The sequence below is a fragment of the Misgurnus anguillicaudatus genome, chromosome 1, assembly GCF_027580225.2.
Source record: "Misgurnus anguillicaudatus chromosome 1, ASM2758022v2, whole genome shotgun sequence".
Taxonomy (NCBI): domain Eukaryota; kingdom Metazoa; phylum Chordata; class Actinopteri; order Cypriniformes; family Cobitidae; genus Misgurnus; species Misgurnus anguillicaudatus.
In genome coordinates, this window is record NC_073337.2 from 11,692,857 (window position 1) to 11,713,839 (window position 20,983).

Here is a 20,983-nt window from a genome sequence, read left to right on the forward strand (position 1 = left end):
AAGAACGGACACTAAGTTGTACCAAAAACAAACACTGAAGTTGTTTTACTTTAAGAAGCTGTTTAGACATTTAAAAATAAATAACGACAGTGGTAAATATTTATAACCATTTAAAACACAGAGAAGTTAAAAGAGAACTTCCTGGACCATAAGTCCCGCCTATTGCGTTACTGGTTTATGTCTATAGCCCTGCCACTCTAGCCATTCTTTCTGTTTTTTTTTACAGTGCTGTGAGCATGCGCCCGAGTGAGCTCGTGTATGATGTCTCGGGGAAAAGTATTAAATGATCGTCTGCTCTTGATTTTAATAGTATGTGTTGTTTTTGTACATTTATGTGCGTGTCCTTACACCAAAGTTGAGGAAAGCTTTAACTTGCAAGCTATTCATGATCTTCTATACCACCGATCTGCTTTTGAAAAGGTAAGCAAACAAAAACATTGATGATTTTTGTGCATAACTTTCAGTGCGTTCAATGTTTTTGTTCCTAAAAATGGTATGTATTTTTGTAGATTACATATGTACTGTTTGGTACACTTGTGAAAGCATTTCCTCACTAAAAGCACTGTGATTGTACCTGCACCAGTACGTTACGTGTGGTGTCACTGTAAAGTAGGAAAGCTGTCAAATGATAATATAGTAGTTTCATGTTTAATGTACCAAATTATTTGCGTATTACTTCAAAACTACTTCCAAAATACCACCACAACTATGTTAACATAAAGTACTACCATGGTACTTTTTTTTGTAAGTGTGGTGGTAACAAAACATTACTATGGTACTACTACATTACTACCCTTACGGAAAACATGTTTTTTGTGGTAAAACGCTAAAAGCGTATTAACCATGGTTTTTGGTGTATTGATTACATTGATTACAAAAACATTTTCAAAACACAAATAACAAAAATAGCATAAAATAATCAAATTGCAATCATTAAGTGTCTGGTCCTAACTGAAATGAAATTTCTATAAACTTGTAAGTAGAATAGAGAACATTAATCAGTCTGTGTCTGAATCTAAAAAATCTCATAGTTGAGAATATGGCTCTTGATGTTGAGGGCATCTTCTTCATCAGTTTTTTCTGACTGTGCATCGATCTCCACTTCTTTGCTCCTTGTTCTGGTTGTTCTTGTTTTATGTTCCAGATGTTTTAAACCTTTTCCAGAAAAAATCCAAAAACAAAGGGCCTTGTCAGGGCAAAATAATTTAACTGATTCTTCATTTATGGAGAGTTGCATGCAATCATTTAGTGTTTCAGGCTGCAATATGATGTTTGTATGAAGTGTCAGCTTTAATTTCACCAGCAACAAGATATGAGAGAAGTGTTCTGGATCCTTGTACAAACCACCTTGCTTGCTACCACTGTGTTGTGCAAGCCACATTTTTAGATCCATCCATTCTTGTCCATTTAGCAAACTGGCAAAATGTGTGACAATATAATCCACCTCGCCATCCCCATAATATGCCAGCTCTTCTCTGGGGTGGGGAAGAGTGGAAGGGTCAAAAACTTTGAAACAAGAGAGAGGCTTTTCAGACAGATTTTTAAATCTGCTGTCCATGTCCTTACCTGTGTTGTCAATAATCTTCTGAATCTCTGCACCCGTGTCTGTGCCCTCACCTCTTCGAGCAGGTTGTTGGCTTTTTGTTAGCTGAGTTTCACAGTAGCAAATGCTGCCATCCTCTTTCACTGTGTCCAGGGTTTTCTGGTATTCTCCTGGTTTTGTTTTCAGACTGAGTAAGCGTGATGTGGTGCTCTCAACTAACTGATTTGTTTGTTTGATGTTTAATTTGTCATACTATAATTCAGTACTGCACTTAGATGGTGCTGTAGTTCAACATAAAAAGCAAAACTAATTTCTCAGTCTTCATCTCCTGCGTCACCCCCTTTGCTTTGGCAGCATTCTCTGACTTATTTTCACTTCCTCTTGCCATATTCTCCATATGAACAACAGTGGGAGTGTAATTCTTTAACACAGTCTGCTTGGAAGCCACCGTGTGCTCTTCAGACCGGGTGATTCTCACAAAATCCAGACTTAGAAGTAGGGCTGGGCGATAGAGCTAAAATGTTTATCATCGATATAGCATGTTATATCATTCGATGGCGATAATTATTGATATTTTTATGACCCATTTAAAATAAGGACCAGGAGAAAAATATATTACATTTAAACATTTTTATTTTAAACTTAACCTTCCTCTGATCATAATCCCTTCAGGTATTAAGACAGAAATGTCAACAACCATAGAAAACTTAAATAAATACATTTAAACATGAGTATAAATTTACAATGAACACTTAACAATTATCTTATCTAACATTTAAGGTGCACAATAAGAGAAAATGTAAGAAATTCTTAATAAAGTAAAATAATAAAATAGTGCAAAGTGTTAGATATAAACATAGAAACCTGAGAATTTAGTGCAAGTTCCCCAAAGGGTGAGCGCGGCTAAGGTGGTACATCAGGTTCGTGGTATTACCAGACTTGGCTGGGACGACGGTCTTGCATAATTTGCAGACGGCATTGGTCTGACTACGGTCAGACTTATAATATCCAAAAAACTGCCATACTGGCGAGCTGAATTTTCCTCTTTTATTTACAATTTCCTCGCTCTCTGCAGCACTCATTTTCTGCTTGAGGGTGTTTTCACATATACACTGTTTAGGTCGGCTCAAATGACGTGTCGCTCCGAGTACGGTGCGTTTGGGTCAGTGTAAACATAACAGCCGCACTCGGGTGCGCACTAAACGGCCGCTCCGAGACCGCTCTAAACAGGTGGTCTCGGAGCGGCTGTTGCCGAACTCTGGGGCGACCCACCTGTGGTGTGAACACTGCTGGACCTCGGGCCGAACCAAATACAGGAAGTTCTCCACATGTTTGAGCCACTGGGCTTCCGTTGTGACGTGAGCCGGGTGTTATATTGTGGGTTAACAACAAACAAGCCAATCCTGGTCCGTTGCATAGAGATTCGCTGTCTCCTTTACGTTTGAGCTGATGATTTTATAAATGCATAGCTGTCCTCCACACACAAATAGTGACATTACGGGCTTTTTAGCAAACGGCTCCGTGAGAAAGGCTTTAATAGAACAGCTACGCAATTTCGCGTTAAAGCAAAGAAACTTCACAAAGACGTGCATCGTTTATCTCCACATCTTGATAGGTGCGCTCTCCCTGTCAGGCTGGTTGTCGTGGAAACGTGGGGGTGGTCATGAGACGGTAAGAGCTGTCAGAGACCAATGACAGCGCTGACCGTTGTCACATGGTGTACGGTGCGGCATTTCAAGTAAAGTAAAAAATATATATATATGTGCACACGGACCGCACTAACTGCAAAATGATACAATGTATTTTGGTGCGCTCCGAGGCCGCACCACGGTGCGCACCAACATATGTGAAAACAACCTGAGTTTTCTGCCGGTTACTGAAGAGGAATCGAGCACGAGACAACGCAACCAAACTTGATACTGTTACATGATTGGCTGTTAGCGTGTCACTCCCTACGTTGCTAGGTTACCAGAGAGCGAGTGCCTTTGTTAATGCAACGAAACTTGCTTTGCAACCTCCGTTTTCTTCTGACGAAAAAAAAAATTATCGAACGTTTTATCGAACACATTTTTTATTGCTATCGATCACGTGTCTATCGTGATACATATCGTTATCGTTTTATCGCCCAGCCCTACTTAGAAGGTGTCCAGCATTAGATTTTTTAAAAAGCCAATTTTCTTGCACATAGAAGATTAAGGTTATTTTTAGAGGATTTAAAAAATATTTCCTATAGAATTATTTAAATTTTTTAGATTATCATGATCAAATTATCATTACCGCAACATGATATTACATTAAATATATGCATTTACAAACTCATGTTTCGGTAATGAGAACTAAAAAGTTGTCTAGGTACTATGACAAACAAAATTTCAACTTTTATCTGGAGAGAAAAAACAAGAACTGCTTACCTGGTAGCCATCTTGAGTGTCACAGTCAATTATGTCCCTTCCAACAATTTTTTTGTGTGAAAATGTTACTTCATTGACGGCTTAAACAATGATTAAAAGTTGTTGCGGAGGATGAGGAAAATTGGTCTTAGACACATTTATATTCCTTATTATTGTCTCTACATTTATCAATGATCACCAAATACCACATGTTTCTTTACTGTAAATGTTTATAGTATAACATGCACTGAAGCTTTTTATTTTTTAGATTTTTTAATTTTAAGTATTTCCATGTCAAAGAACCAAAATCCAGTCATGAACACGTTCCGGTAATGAAAATTTTCCCCTTAAATGTGGAAAAAACAACTAAATCGGTTTGTATGTTGTCATTTGAAATCATGTGCAAAATAGTACATGAAGAGATCTTTGTAACGGTATGCTTTTTATTTTGATACTCTTACTTTGCATTTACACTTTTTGTCAAAATGTTTCATAACACCTCATAAGTCTAATTTCACGAAAATCACCCGGCCACTGAAATGGGCGAATTAGGCAACTTATAAAATATATGTACGAATTCTTGTGAGATAGCGTTGGCACTGTATATGACTGAGACTTTCTTTTGAATAGAGGCTGTGATTTTAAAGCTCCAGTAAGCACATCCACAGTGTTTCCCACAGGATTTTAAGAGACTGTGGTGATGATGACATCACACGCCAATTAGCATATATGTGACGTCACTGTGTCGTGTTTGCGTTTGATCTAGTGTTGGCACCTGAAATATGTTTCACTTTTACTCTTTGATCTGTATCTGTATTTGATCTGTATTATATATCACATTATATTTTAAGCCGAATTAGCTGTTTTAAATAGTGAAATAAAAATGTAAATGGGAATCATGAAAATTCTATTTGTGGGGGCCAGTGTTGATTCTGTGGTGGGCCACCACAAATAAATCAATGTATGGGAAACACTGCATCCACCCATCATAAAAGCAATCTGTAAGGATGAAACAATGGGCTTGTGTAAGAAAATGTGACATTTTAAACTTTAAACCTTGACTTCAGGTTGACTTATCAACTGATTGACTAAATACAATGCTGGGATGAGCCAAAATATTATTTAATATTGTGTTTAGCTGAAGAGAGGGAGTTATATAGTCCTGGGATTGCATGAGGGTGAGTAAATTGAGTTTTTTTTGTGGTGATCCATTTCATTAACTCATTGTATTTCCTCTTTTGAAAAGTATGATCATTATGAATTCCCTGGTGTGGTTCCACGCACATTTCTTGGACCTTTGTTCATATCTGCACTGAGTGCACCGATGACATGTGTGCTTTCCCTCTTCCAAGCGCCAAAATTTTACACTCAGATCCTTGGTATGTCTTACAGTAATATAACTATAGTTTAAAATCTAATAGTTTAATATATTTATACACAATGCAATTACATAATAGCTGCCCAATGTGTTCCGCAGTGCGGGGAGTTCTTGGAATATGTGTATTCCTGGCTCTGAGGCAGATGCAAAGTGAGGTCAAGAAGCAGTTTGGGTCTATGGTGGCCAGTTTGTTTTGCTTTATCTGCACCTCACAGTTTCATCTGATGTTTTACAGCACCAGAACACTCCCTAATGTGTTTGCCCTGCCTATAGGTATGGACTGTTTGTCAGACAAGGTGACACAACAAGAATCTAGTTAAAGTATTTTTACAAATCTTTTTATTGTTTAGATAATTGTGTTTTTATTGATCACCAGAACAAACAAAATCAATGACTTATCTTGTTAGGACAATGATCCTGGTTTGTCCCATAGACCTGGAAAACTGAAAGATTCCTATAATATAGTTTGTTTGTGTTGTGCTGGTGTTCTGTCTATTTTTGACAAGATAACTCCAGTATTTTTACATTTAGAAATGATAGTATACAAAGGATTCTTTAATCTGTGTTTCATTGTCTAGTTCTGTTGGCATTCACATCCTGGATGGCTCAAAGGCATGGCCCATTCATCTGGCTCTCCGCTTTGGTCATTATTGTTTTCCGCTTTGAACTCTGTCTCCTCCTCGGGCTGATGTTGTTGATGTCTCTTCTAAGCCGGAAACTCCATTTTCTACCGTTACTTTACAATGCCATACCTGCTGGCATTTTATCTTTGGGTCAGTGATGCACAAATGTCTAATCGTTAAAAATGTTCAACTTCAAAGGGGACATATCATGAAAATCTGACCTTTTCCATGTTTAAGTCCTATAATTGGGTCCCCAGTGCTTTTATCAACCTAGAAAATGTAAAAAAGATCTACCCAGTAACTTAGTTTTGGTAAACCATTCTCTGCAAACATATGAAAAAATAAGTAATTGAAATTTGGCTTCCCTTGTGATGTCAGAAGGGGATAATACCACCCCAACCAAGGCCCTGCCATTTAGTGCAGAGATCAGCTTATTTGCATTTAAAAGACACACCCAAAACGGCACATTTTTGCTCACACCTACAAAGTGGCAATTTTAACATGTTATAATAAATTATCTATATGAAATACGTACTCTGAGGAGACCAAAAATGTATTTGACATCTTAACAAAGTCTTGTGAAATGTCCCCTTTAAACAAATATAAGATGTTATGTTAAGCTGTTATATTTAGCCTTTGCATGACCTAATTTGTTAAGTTTATAACTTTAAAGTAAAAAAGAAAAAGTAGAAAATCAAGTCCATTTGCTGTTAAATCCTCCTAGACGTTCTAAAAAGGACAAAGAGAAAAGCTCAGACACTAAAGTTTGTTTGCTGTTTTTTTTTTATAGGTCTCACTGTCATGGTTGACACAATTTTTTGGAATAAGCTACTCTGGCCTGAGGGTCAGGTACTCTGGTACAATACCATCTTGAATAAAAGCTCCAACTGGGGAATATCCTTTTACAAAATGCTTTAGGTATGATTGAATGGTTTAGGTACAATTAAATGATTAACTAATTGGAATTTGTAGCCAAAGTCTAGCTTTATACGGAAACGGAGTACATGGAAATTTCCTAAAAATCTTGACATCCAGTTTTTTTGTGGAGCGTTTATGAGAGATGTAGCTATATGATTTCTTCTCAAATCTGACTTATCCAGTTCTGAGACTGTAATCTAGTCCGAACAATTAACATTTCACTAGATATTGTGAATAATATAATATGTAGAGCATAAGTCCTCTATAGACCACTTTTAAAATACTTTACAGTGCTTTTACAGTACATTCTTTTTGAAGAATGAAAGCTCTAGCTTGTTTTCATTCATAGATATGTATAAAGGCTAGATGTCTCGCCCGCGCTGCTGGCCAATTTAGTGGAGCGTCCGCATTTGGCGGCCATCTTGCCACAGGCAGCTCGTAGCATTGAGTTTTAATGGTGCAGGTACTTTTAAATGACCATACTTGCTTAATTTTTTACCGATTTTCAAACAGCTTGGTTTGTTATAAACGTCAAAGATGAACCTATGACACTGCATACTAATACAATAAAAAAATCATGAAACATGTTAAAGCATCCAGAATTATAGCCACGTTAATAACGTTTGTAAGAAACCATTTAAAAGTACCTGCACCATTGAACTCGGTGCTACGAGTGAGCAAGCTGCCTGTGGTGGGATGGCCGCCAGGTGATGACGTTAGAGACTCCGCCGTAAAACATCTAGCCTTTATACATATCTATGGTTTCATTGATCAAACACACCTGCGCAAGCTAATCAAGGTCTTCATGATCACTAGAAAATCACAGGTGGGTACGTTTGATTAGGGTTGGAGCTAAACTCCGCAGTGCTCTGGACCTCCAGGGTAGGATTTGAGGAACCCTGCTCTAGAGCAACCAGTATTGAATTTTTTCTTTTGTATTCCACACTTGAGGTTCATAGATATTTGACTGAACTATTATCTTAACATTGTAATACTGACAAGACAAATCTTGACAAGAAACATATTGTGGAGAAATGCTATCTTTCCTTAACTTCCTCTGTGCCTCAAACCTCACCTTTTCTGTGGTACTTCTACTCTGCACTGCCTCGAGCTCTTGGCAGCACAATACTGTTTATCCCGCTTGGCCTATTGGACAGACGGACAAGAACACTGTTCATTCCAGCTGTAGGCTTCATTCTGCTGTATTCTCTTCTACCCCACAAGGAGCTCCGCTTCATCATCTACACCATTCCTGTGTTTAACATAATTGCTGCTCGTGGCTGCTCTTTCTTGTATGTTTACCACATTTGATATTTTTAATCATTTCTTGTATGCTTTCCTTAAAAATGAAAATTGACCAATCTTTTCAGAAACAGAAAATTTTAACTTGTAACCGGTTTTACTTTCACTTATGTTTTTTTCCAGTTTGAACAATTACCACAAGTCACGATTATACAAAATTGGCTCCGTAGTGGTGATAGGACATTTGCTGTTTAATGGAGTATACACAAGCATTTCTCTGTATGTTTCCCATCACAACTATCCTGGAGGAAAAGCAATGCAGGAGCTTCATAGAATAATGCCAGCATCAGCAAGTATGTTGACTTGATTATTACATATTGTTGGTGTTTATTAAAACTGCAAAACAAAATTAATTGCCGGAATTTGTTACACAGATGTGTCATTACACATTGATGTACTTGCGGCACAAACAGGAGTCTCACGTTTTCTGGAATTTAATACAAACTGGAGGTGAGTAACCATCAACATATTAAATATCTTAATATAAAATTCGTTTCTTTTCTAATTTTTTTTAAATTTCCTAGGTATGACAAGAGGGAGGATTTGACTCTTGAAGATCCAATTATAAAAACCTATTCGCATCTTTTACTGGAAGCAAATGCAACCAAGATATTGTTGCTCAAAGACTCTCACAAACCTTTGGCCTTTATTCCAGGATACCAAAGCCTTGCATTGGATTTGTCCCAGTTTCCACCGTTACATATAAATCTAATCGAGACGCTTGTGCTTCTAGAAAGACTCACTCATTAAAAAAACAAACGTTTGGACTTTATTAAATTGCAGTAATGTTCCATTGACCATAACGTAGAAGACCAAAACATGGACCAGTAAACATTATCCAAACTCTTGTTTCAAGTTTGTGTTACAAGAGGGAATTTATGAGTTTCTCTTGTTCCTGTTCGTTGTCATACTGTACACAATTGTGAGTGACTGTCAAGTACAAATGGTTTGTAGCCTATTTATTGTGGCTTGTCTGCAGTCGGTAAAGTTCTGCAATGATATGGTAATTGGCATTAAACGTTATTACTATGGCTCACAGTGATGCCAACAGCAAGAATTCATTGCATTTTTTTACTTCTGTTTCAGACATCATAAAATACTTTTTAGTGCGTCTACATACCATACTAAAACAAATTTTTTTACAATTTTAAAACAAAACATACATTGCAGTAAGCAAACCAAGTATGTCAACGATAACTGTATTCCCATAAATAGTTGAATAAATAGTCCCTCCCCCATTTTGTCAGAACTGTATTTACTTAAAGGCGGAGTGCACAATGTTTGAAAACCGCTTTAGAAAAGGGAGTAGGGCCGATTACCAAAACACACTTGTAGCCAATCAGCAGTAAGAGGCGTGTCTACTAACCGACATCCTTGCCTGGGTTGCGTATGTTTGGGGCGGGTCTATCAATGTATGTTTAGGTGATTTCAAATATCAACATTGGCTTTCAAACATTGTGCACTCCGGCTTTAACTAATTCAGATTATGGTAAATGTATAACGAATCTGACGACAATAATTCACAAAAAGAATTACAAATTTGAAGTCAATTAAAAGGGTAAACCTTTTATTTACAAAACCACAAAAATTAAATGGTTCCAGTCTGAATGCTTCCACCTTTAACAAATTTTATATTGGAATTTATAATTTATAAAATGTACAGTACATTTGTTTGACAACGATCATAATTTAATCCCTTAGATATAAAAACAGATTTGTGTCAAAAGAAAAATGCAATTTCTAACAGATTTTTTACCTGAAACATCATTATATACATTTTCTGTAAAACAAAACAATCATAAGCAAAAAATGAAACTATTTCTAACAGTACCATGAGCCACAAAATTAAAATGAAAGAATTAAATAAAACATTTTAACATCTCAGTCACAGCATTTATTTTGGGTCATGTTTCAATATAAAAACAGTATTCAGCATTTAGTTTCAATCTTACAAAATTATTTAAATCAGAAGACTATGACTTGTTTTGCACATCAGTTCATATTTACAACATGTTGACCTGAAGTAGCTCATTTAAGGCACAAGGAGAGAGAGGACAAGGACTTGACAATTAAAAATAAAAAGTAAAACTCCAAGTACAGCAATAAACACCAAATACCCCTATAGCTAGCTAATGCTCCCTCCCTGAACACTTTTCACCAGGAATAAAACAAACTCCAGTTATCAAGTGTTGAACAGTAGTACTCAAAGAAAGCAGTCTTTTATGCAGTTAAATATTATCAAAATGCTCTGATTTTTAATACGAACATCTTTACAATCATGTTTAATTGGGCTTTCTCAGAAAAAATGATTTGGTCCTGGATAGAGCTCAAACAAGTTTAAGAAACAGATTTGCAAATACAAATATGTAGTCAGTACTGAAAATATATCAAAGGAAGGTTTACCTTTAAAAAAAGGAGTCCTTCTAGATTTTCGAGCAATGGTCGCGATTGATTTAGGGCACAGTTGACACTTGATGTGCTAAACAGTGTGTCTGCTGGTACAATGCTGGGTGGACAACCCACATAACGCACAGCTACTTTGGCAAGGTCAGGCCACAGGAATTTCTTTAGGTTCCAGTAATCCAGAGGATCACAGCTCTGGTCAAGAATGTCTTCCTCCAAATACTCCATGACAGCAACCTCCGACGATTTTGGTCTCTCCTCTTGCTTGATTTTCTGTCTTATGTCATCCATAAGTGCCCAGAGGTTGTCTTTATTTGCGGCTGAGCTGTGCAATGAAACTGGTACCTCGCTGCATCCATTCGACAGTGGCGATTTAGTCTGGGCAGAGGTAGATGTAGACACCTCCAGCTCTTGTATGAGGTCCTGCTTACACTGCTCTGCCTCTTCTTCAGTAAAGAGGGAGGTCTTATACCTCGGGTCCAACATGGTTGCCCACATGTACCTTGGGTCATGAAGTGTTGGGGACATTCTAGACATCATTGCTTCCTTTAAAGATTTGAGCATATTGTCAATACCCATAGTTTCATCAAAAAGCATTTCTATCTTTCGGTTGAGTATGTGAATGAGTGGAATGACCTGGCCCAGTGTTGCAGTGCGATTGCTCATCTCCCTGCAGGCAACCTCAAAAGGCTTAAGGGCATTACAGACTGACTGCATGACTTCCCACTGATCACAGCTTATCAATTCCCTGAAATTGCACTCTATTGACATCTCGTCAATGGCTTTTTTTTGCTCTACTAATCGTTCAAGCATGAAGTATGATGTCCTCCACTTAGAGGGAACATCCTGGACCAGCTGATTATCAGGTAACTGGTAAGCTTTTTGCAGCTCTGCCAACTTCTCCTTTGCTTGAGCAGAACGATGTACTCTCTCACAGATTTTTCTAGCAATACTTAACAAGTTCTGAACCATCCTCTGGCTTTTTATGGCTTCGTTAACAATTAGGTCTATGTTGTGACCAAAACACTGCATGGTGGCATGATGATTGCTCTCCAATATACTTTCAATTGATTGATTATCTGTTACAGTGAATCCAATTTTAAGGCCAGAGGAACCAATCCAGTTGTCCCAAAGATATTCAAGCTGCTTCTGTATGCTCAGCATATTGTAGTCACAGTCAATTGAGGAAATACCAAGGAGGGCTGAGCAGTGGAAATCTTGACCCTGAGGCACAACTTGAGACTCAAATGTTACCCAGTGGGCTGTAAGAGTCAAGTACTCTTGAGTTTGACTGCTCACCCATACACTTGTCGTAAAATGGACTATACCACCTTCAGCCTCCTTGAGATGGGTCAGAACGACTTCTTTCACACTTTCGTACATTTCTGGGATTGCAGTGCTAGTAAAGTATGACGATGAAGGTAGAGAATACTGTGGTTGGAGATATTCTAGTAAGCGGTTCAGGCCAACATTCTCCACTACAGTTGATGGCTGAAGATCCAGTGCAAGCATTTCTGCAATGAGTTTGGTGATTTTTTTGGCAATTGGATGGCATTCACTAAATTTATCAGCATTCTCCTCATTAGTAGTAATGTCCATAGGATCCTGCTTAACCTGAATTTCAGCAGATGACACATCACCTGAGATACTACCATTATTTTCAAGCACATGTCCATGAAACCTTTGCATGTGCCTAAATAAGCAACTAGTGCCTAAATTGGTTGTCTTTTTGCCCCTGCTTATTGTGCGGCTACAGTGCAAACAGACCACTTTTGTTGGATCTGTGGAAGAAATAGAAAAGTGATTCCACAGCTTTGAAGTCTTTTTACTAAAAACAGGCAGGGTGTGAAGTTTGTTCTCAATGGCAGGGCTGTCTGATGCGTTTGTTAACATGTTGTCCTCTGCAGTAGTATAGGGTGACTGAGGTGATGAAACTCTGTCAACTGTGCTTTTTTGTGTCTTGAGGACATCAGGATGCCGTCGCATTAAATGCCTCATTAAACAGCTTGTACCAAAGTCCCCTCTTTTACCACGACTAATGACACAGGGACAATATCGACATAAGGCTTTGAGCTGGTCGACAGGAGAGACAATGAAATGATGCCAGACTTCTGATTTTACCCGTTTCATTATTTTCTTGTTTTGTTGGAAAACTGAGCTAGGATCCTGTGATCGACATTGCACCTCAGCATGCTCCTCTGGAGACGATGAAAGATATACGTTTTCCCCTTTCAGTCCTAAAGATACATCAAGCGATGACTCCTGTCCAGACTGATATGTTGCATCGTTTCCCTCCTCTTCAACTGTAACGTGCTCACCGTCATCATTGGGCACTTCGTCTGAAATGGTTTCAGGGGTATATGAGCTACACAAGAACTCTTTTTTGACCTCCGTGGAGTCCTGAACCTGTGTACGCGACAGCATTGTTGGTGGAGTCGTGTAAGGCGGAGGAATGCTTGAGCCCTGTCCATTTTCCTCAATAACAATGTCTCGATGGGCCCGCCACATGTGGCGTATAAGGCAGCTTGTTCCCAAGTCTTTTCCATTTTTACCACGACTGAACTCATTCATGCAGTGAATACACACTGCTTTTGAGCTGTCAGCAGGGGATAGGTAAAAGTGTTTCCACACTGCAGAGCGTCGTCGAGAACTTGAGCTCTTAGGGGCAGATCCAGGGCACTCGGTTCCCAGGTCTATGGCATCATCATGTGAATGTGGGGATGGAACTGTACTAAAGTCACCCTTGACACTTTTTTCCATTTTTGGTTTGACCTTTTGTAAAGACTCTTTGGACACCAAGTCTGTTGCCTCAGCTGAAAATGTGGACAGTGGAGTATGGTTGTCTGTAGGGGGCTTGATGCTCACAGTTGAGTCTCCATTGTTTGGTGATACATTAGGAGGTATTAAAGATGAGGAAGTATTGGACGAATTATTTAATGAATCGCTGTCTTGTAAAAGAACAGTGGGGTGAGCCCTTCGCACATGCCTCATTAAACAACTCGTACTGAGGTCTTTCTCATTTTTACCCCGACTGAACTCCTTCATACAGTACATACAGATCGCTTTGGTACTATCACGTGGTGATATGAAAAAATGGTTCCAAGCAGGGGATTTTTTTCTAGGGTTAAGGGGACTTCTTATTGATGTTAAAAGGCTTTGAGTGACAGCATCCATTGCAACATCATAAAGGGTACTTGAGTACCCACTAAACAAGCTACCATAATCATCATCATAACCTCTGGTTGCAAAAGGACCAAAGGATCCATCAAAAGATAATTTTTCGTCATCCTGAGTGATCTCACCCGTTTCATTTGGCTCTCCTTTAATACATACACTTGTTTCTACTTCTGATGAGTTGTTTATTTCAGTGTTCTGGCTCTTATTTGAAATGGCTGGAGAGGTTTGTGAGTTATGCTTTTCTGCACAAGTTTCTACTGGTGAATCCTCTGTTGCAGGCCCATCAACCTGAGAGGATACATCTTCCTTTGTGCACTCCAATGACAAAGACACAAAAGAAGAGTCTTTAGCCAATGAGTCTGAGTGATTATGAGGGGATTCTGCATCTGAAAACTCATGAGGAGCAATGCTGTACGACTTGAACACATATCCATCTTTTCCTTCGATTTTTAAACAGGTTCCCTTGGCATCTATTCTTTTATCATTGTTTTTGGGGCCATTATGATTCTGACTTGCATTCTCAGCCTTTTGTGAGAGGTCATCGTCTTCTACATCCATTATTGCAGAAATAATTTCTGCAGGGAAAGAACTTTCTTTATTGAAAGAAGCCTTTAAAGTGTTCACATGTCATGGGTGTTGCTCCATCCAGATGTTCACATTAGCATACTTTTCCTGAGCCCAGATGCAGCAAACAAAATCTCCATTTGGGATAACCTTAAGTATAATCTGCAAAAAAAGATTAGAAACAGAAAAAATATATTTTATTAACAATTTTAAAAAGTTTATAATAGAGGTTTGTTGTATTACCAAAAATCTATTTCACAAAATAAGTAACTGTGATTCACAGTAACAATATATTTTAAGGTATGCATTTTTCAGCTTGATGTTTATATACTGTTTTTGGAATATACAAATTTGCACAAATTTGCCTTTCATTAACTGGCTTTTAATTGCAGTTTAACTGAATGCTCACCACAGTTTTTTTAATATGGTCAAAGCAGGCGATAAATAAAAAATGGCCATGGCCCAAAGATAACAACACATAGACAGAAGTCTTGATAGACAGAATCTTGTTTTTAAATCAGTTACTTTTCTTGTAGGCTATAGAAGAAGATATTGTTTGTGTTGTATATAGTACATAAAAAATTTGCAATATGCATAACAAATAACTAAGTATGTATACATGCACAAACCTACAGATAAAGGGTAAACAGAGATGGATCTCTAGATATGGAGATTATAAATATGACAGCGAGAAATGTGCAAGAAGTGCTGCTGTACGAGCACATAGAGATAGATTGATACTGTAGCGTTGTCACTAGTGGTCGACCGATATATTGCCGATCGATTTTCTAGTTGGGCCACGCTAGTGCATTACTAGCATCGTGTTGTGTTCCAGAATAAATACACTCAAGCCCACGCAGTGACCCACAGACCGGTTGGCGCACGACACCAAAGTACCGTGATAGCAACCAAAAATCAAACTGCTTTAAAGGAAAACAACACCGTTTTTCAATATTTTACTATGTTCTTACCTCAACTTACATGAATTAATACATACCTATCTTTTTTTCAATGTGTGCACTTTTAATCTTTGTACAGTGCTTCTTAAATGTGTTAGCATTTAGCCTAGCCCCATTCATTCCTATGGCTCCAAGCAAAAGTTCTATTTTGTGCCACCATACTTACTCGTGTAACTACTCATGTAGCAGTCTTTAAATTGGGAAAACATGGACGTTTTTGGTGGCTTCTAAATTCATCCCTGTTTGGAATATCCACTATTATGGGAAGATTAGAATGGTCAGCTGCTGGTATGTGCCTTGTTACCATGTTTTACACTGCCTCCAACACCATTAAAAGTTTTAATATGCATCACACTGTGTTCTCGTTATCTGCATCGTGGAAATCAGGGCCCTACTAATAAATTAATAACTTGCCTCATCTTACTTCACTCCTTCAAGTGTAACTGATACTGTGATTGTAAACAAAGACCACGTGCGGCTTCTGGCAGTGCTTGCACAGTTATCGATCACTTATCGAACAGTCATTAGCGGTTTATCAGGAAAATTTATACCAGGAAAATGATGTCCTGTTCTTTCTGTGTTTTTGAAGCTTTGATTGTGTTTACAATATAACACATGTTTATGTTTCCCGTTTAAAAACGTGGTATTTTTCCACACAATTTACTTATCTCTATAGCGCTGTTTTCACTGTCCTAAAAACGGGTTGATGTCTTCCTTGTCCTATGAAATCCCTTCTTCAAAAATACGTAATGAGTTCTGATTGTGTAGTTTGTTTAGTGTGTTGTGATTTGACAGCAACTTAGCTTAGCAGAGCCGTTTGAGCCAAAGCTGGTGACTGACGTATTCCTGTGGGCGGAGTTTAGTCAAAAACTGGACATATGATGCTGGCCCGAGAATTTTCGGTTTCTGTTGTATCAGCCCTCACCTCTACAATGGCTGCATATGTGCACTGGAACAATCCTTCCTAAAATGCATTAAACTTTCGTTTACAAAGACGTGAAACTCACCGAGTGGTCAGGGGTGTTCACTGATATGCTCACACAATAATCGCTGCAAAAGATGCTTTCCAACAGGTGTTTTAGCATTCGTTGTAAACTTGTGGACCTATTTTATCAAATGCCTCACACACGTATATTCTTCCGTTGAGAGCTTTAATAATAAACACTCCAGCCCAGTTTGTGGCGATAATCTGCCTTTTCCAATTGCAAGAATACAAACAAAGTTCCCGGCAGTGGAGTAATACCGTACCTCACAGCACATCTAATACAAGTCAATGGAGTTGGACAAAAACTATGATAAAACCTGTTGGAAAGCATCTTTTGCAGCGATTTTTTGTGAGCATATCAATGAACACCCCTGACCACTTGGTGAGTTTCACGTCTTTGTAAATGAAAGTTTAATGCATTTTAGGAAGGATTGTTCCAGTGCACCTATACAGCCATTATAGAAGTGGGAGGTGAAACAACAAACACCCGAAAATGCTCGGGCCAGCATTATATGTCCAAATTTCAGTCAAAACCGTACTATTTCATCTGAAAACAGGGCTTTAAGTGTAAAATACCAAACTTGTCCTATAACGACACGTCAGTTCTACGCGGACGCGCTGCAAAAAAGTACCATTTACACATGCCGCTCCAGAAAATATGTAAGCATATTTATATCGCTGTTCTTCAAACATTTACAGGTATTTTCATGATAATAAAAAATACTTATAATGATTATTATGTTTGACGAGTGTTGCTTTTTCAAATGCATGTTATAAACAAACTAACAGTGATTTCAGAACGATAAGGACTTACTGATCAAAAGCTGTAGTACATAAAATAGCTTGAATAATATCGCCTGTGCGATTCAGAATCGATACCGGGCAGGTATTATATGGTGTTTCGCGAAATATCGTTACAACCCACATTTTGGCACAAACTACTGTAAGACTTTGCCTGTTGCCATCATAAGCTTGATTTAATGTGACATTTTGCCCCTCATTATTTATTTTTCTTTATTTAAAAATAGGGGTGCACTGATATATTGGCTGACGATGCTTGCTATGCTTCTCAATGAAATAATTATTTTGAGTTCAACAGAAGAAAAACACTTATACCACATTATGATTTATGTTGAACTATCCCTTTAAGTGTCAAGTGCCAGGGCTATTGTTTTTTCTATTTAGGCCTAAACCGGCCCAACAGTTACAATACTAAAAAACAAGAAAAGCAATCATAACATGGTGTAATATAATATCAGCCATTATGTTGGTGAACACCCGCTTGTTCAACCTGGACCTACTCTGATAGTATAGAAGTAAAGGAAATGCTATCTGTCAATTTAATAAAGCAATTTCAATCTATTTTACCCTGTCTTAGAAACTTGTGTAAGAGCTTATTTAAGTCGGATCGATGGTTTTAGACTAGGTAAATAAAAAAAATATTTGTTGATCAAATTTACATTGAGTATAAATGCCCATTACAACCAGTAATATACTAATAACAAAGATATACACTGAACAAGCTAAACAGTATGCCTAACAGCTACAACTGGCCTTTGAAATATTTGGTGGACAAATAATTAGATAAATAACGTTAATAAATAATCACTTTCAACAAATGCACATAATTACGTCCCATTACAGCATTAATCAAACAAACAACCAAGTCACCATACACTGGACAAACAAAACTAAAAGTAAATACGTGTATGTAACTTGCATACTTAATATAAATCAAATACATTAAAGATTAGTGTTTCTGGTAAGCCGAGCTTCTCGTCAACACACGCTTTCCAAACCTCTCGAGACTACAGTCAGGCACATGCTAGCGGCTACCGCATTAGCTCGCAGACAAAAACAACAGGAAAACACTTTACGCTTCCCTACTATGATATAGATATAAGTGATTTGAGTTACTTCTCATTCATCTCCTTAATAATTAATTTGTTCAAATTTTCTTATGAATACAAACACACATATAGATATATTTAGTCTCGAAATAATGTGATTGGGCTTAGTGACAACTCAATGATGTGGTTACGTTAGGCCACACAGGACATAACCTGATGAGGCAGAACCGGATCATGTTAGCACAAAACACAGCAGCTCGTAGAACCTGCCGGATCACTGGATCTAAACCAAAATCTTTCACGTGTCTTACTAGGACAGCGTAAAGTATTCGATTGTAAAGACAAACATCGCTTACCTTTCTGTCATGGGATTTACTTAAGTAAGTTTCGGTTGTGAAATGGTTAAATAAACCGTATGGTTGATCCAGTAGGGCAATTGAGTTGCTTTGTCTCATGTGCTGTAAACAGTGCGCTGTAACAGCGCCACACGGCGTCAGACGGAAGGAACTGTCTCCGTGACGTCATAGAGGCTTTCCGTAGGGTGGGTGGGGTTAATGCAACAAAACTGATGTTCAGTGGCAATAATGTAAGGTTTTGATTCTGTCAGCAAAATACCAAGCATTTTGCCTTTACACTTATACGCACAGTGACTTAAACAACGTTCGGACGTAACAGTACCAAATAAGGATAATGCAGTAGTCCTCACTGAGTAAACATACGGGGTTTCTTGACCTGAGGGTCCTTTCAGGGGCAGCCAGGCGCCAGTAAGGGACCATGTAAGGGACCCACCCAAAATACAGCCCCTTTGCTATTTAAATGAGTGTTTGGGTCCAATTTGCTCTGTTGTTGTCTTCAATTCAGAACGCAATAAACAGATTCATAAGCTGTTGTTATAAAATGTTAATTTCAATTGCTCTATAACATTACAAACAACGGTGTTCACGTTATAAATAAATTGTTATGTTAAATAATTAAGTGAACAGTTAAGAACCGTATATTAAAAGTATACATGTATTTATTACATTATAAAGGATTACATATTTATGTATTTATTTTTTGCAAACGAATAAATGGCTAACGTGCCATCAAATGTGCCTTACGTCATGACGTCGTAAGAGAAAAGCTTCGAATCAATTGAACCAATTGCTTGCAAATTGATTCAGTTTTTCGAAGCGTTTGACATAGACGCTGGCGACACCTGCTGGTCAAAATAGTTTAAAAGCAACAAGATCTGTCCAGACATTTTATAAAATAATAGCAAGACTTTTCTGAAAAATATGTTTTAAGTAAAAAATATAATTTAACTTAATTAAACCATATTTAAAAGTGTATTGTGTGTTTTTAGTTTTATTTAGGGCAAACAAATCATTAAAAAGTTTATGATCAACTCCCCCTAGTGGTGAATCATCGATTTTTTTAAACGTTTCCAAACAGTTATGGCGTTATGAAGCCTCGTTTGCTAAATTCACGTGACCTGTTTGAAACACGCTCCGAACCAATGATTCGAAACAAAAGATTCGTAAATGTTTCGAAGCCTCATATAGAAGCGACCATCACTACTTTGTTTTAGTTTTTTTTTGTCAAAGGGAAGAAACCATATTCGCAGTTTATTGTAGGAATGGAAACAGAGCTGTGTATGAATGCATCAAACGAATATTTACTTCATATTTCAAGGATCCATGATAAAAAGAAAATGTCAGCCCTATAAAGTCCCTAGCTATCCCTCAGTGTCCGCCTTCTCCAATCAAACCTTCTCTGAATTGTGAGACACTATGCCCAGGCCCAAAGAATGGTGGAGTTGGAGGTTGATGGCTACCTGAACCGGATCAGCATCTTCAATAAGTTTGATGTCATCACTTATGATGACCAAACTGCACAGGAGATCATGGGGTGCACCAGGATTAAAGAGAATATAAAAAAACCCCAGCAGGATTTGATACGGTCCAGTCGCCTAAAATAGAACAAACACAAAAATAATGCAGCTGTCACTGCACAAAAAGCTTTGGTGCAGGGCGGCACTCTTCCTGAGCCCAAATTTTGCATAATGGATCACAATCTTCCCACAGTTCGACACAGACCTAAAGTGTAAAATGAATATGAGTCTTTCTGGATGAGCTAGATGAGGAGGTAGAGTATGATATGGATAAAGTGGATTATGCCTGGCTGGAGCTAATCAACAAGAAAAAAAAGTGAATGTCTGAACCAGGTTTCCCCAAATGTTTTTGAGTTCCTCGTCGACTGTTGTAAAGAGAGTCATTCTTAAAGAGTCCCTTGTTGATGAAGATGCTGTTTGCTGCATATACTTTGATGGAGAGTTTCAGGCAGCAACGCTATTCTCTTCCGTGATGTATGTAACTTTGCTGTACATCAGAGGCCTCATTTATAGAGCGTAGATTTGATCGTAACGTGTGCGTACTCAAAAATATACGGCAAAGTCCATATTTACTCTTTAAAGCACTGCGGAGTATCTAAATGAATAAGGCAATCATTAAATGCCACATAACCATAGTATTACTATCTGATATCCCAGTTCTACCTTTTCAAATATTTATTTAATACAAAACCAATTTTCATCTAACACATTTTAGGTTTAACCAATACCTGCCACTAGAGGACACTGCGACACAAGTTTTTCACACAATTTGTCTATTTTTATATAGACGAACCTGTTTGTCATTGTGTTGCTATTCCTTGGCTCCTGATTTACAGGATTTTCCAAGTTTTCCATCATTCAACTTTGTGTTCCAATTCCAGTTTAAAAGGAAACAATGGCGAATTGAAACGTATGGTGTTGCAATGAAATATTGTCGAAAGTGTTGATGTCAAGTGCATGAGGTGAATATCAGTCTCTCACATCAGTGTCTGAAGTGCCCAATTAGCTGCTGTCCTCT

General features: G+C 37.9%; 2 protein-coding genes across 2 annotated transcripts; one reads left to right on the forward strand and one right to left on the reverse strand.

Annotated features, from left to right (window-relative positions):
* Positions 1-201: 201 nt before the first annotated feature.
* Positions 202-9,228, forward strand: alg12 (ALG12 alpha-1,6-mannosyltransferase). The gene is made up of 9 exons (XM_055190907.2): positions 202-420; positions 5,180-5,312; positions 5,411-5,584; positions 5,890-6,084; positions 6,725-6,827; positions 7,920-8,144; positions 8,278-8,447; positions 8,529-8,604; positions 8,679-9,228. Exons 1-9 carry the CDS (start codon positions 259-261, stop codon positions 8,902-8,904), a joined length of 1,464 nt encoding a protein of 487 aa, XP_055046882.2. The 5' UTR covers positions 202-258; the 3' UTR covers positions 8,905-9,228.
* Positions 9,229-9,693: 465 nt separating this feature from the next.
* zbed4 (zinc finger, BED-type containing 4) lies at positions 9,694-18,603 on the reverse strand. Its single transcript, XM_055190906.2, has 2 exons — positions 18,449-18,603; positions 9,694-14,460 (listed from the first exon to the last, which is right to left on the reverse strand). Exon 2 carries the CDS (start codon positions 14,290-14,292, stop codon positions 10,525-10,527), a length of 3,768 nt encoding a protein of 1,255 aa, XP_055046881.2. The 5' UTR covers positions 14,293-14,460; positions 18,449-18,603; the 3' UTR covers positions 9,694-10,524.
* Between the last annotated feature and the right edge of the window lie 2,380 nt (positions 18,604-20,983).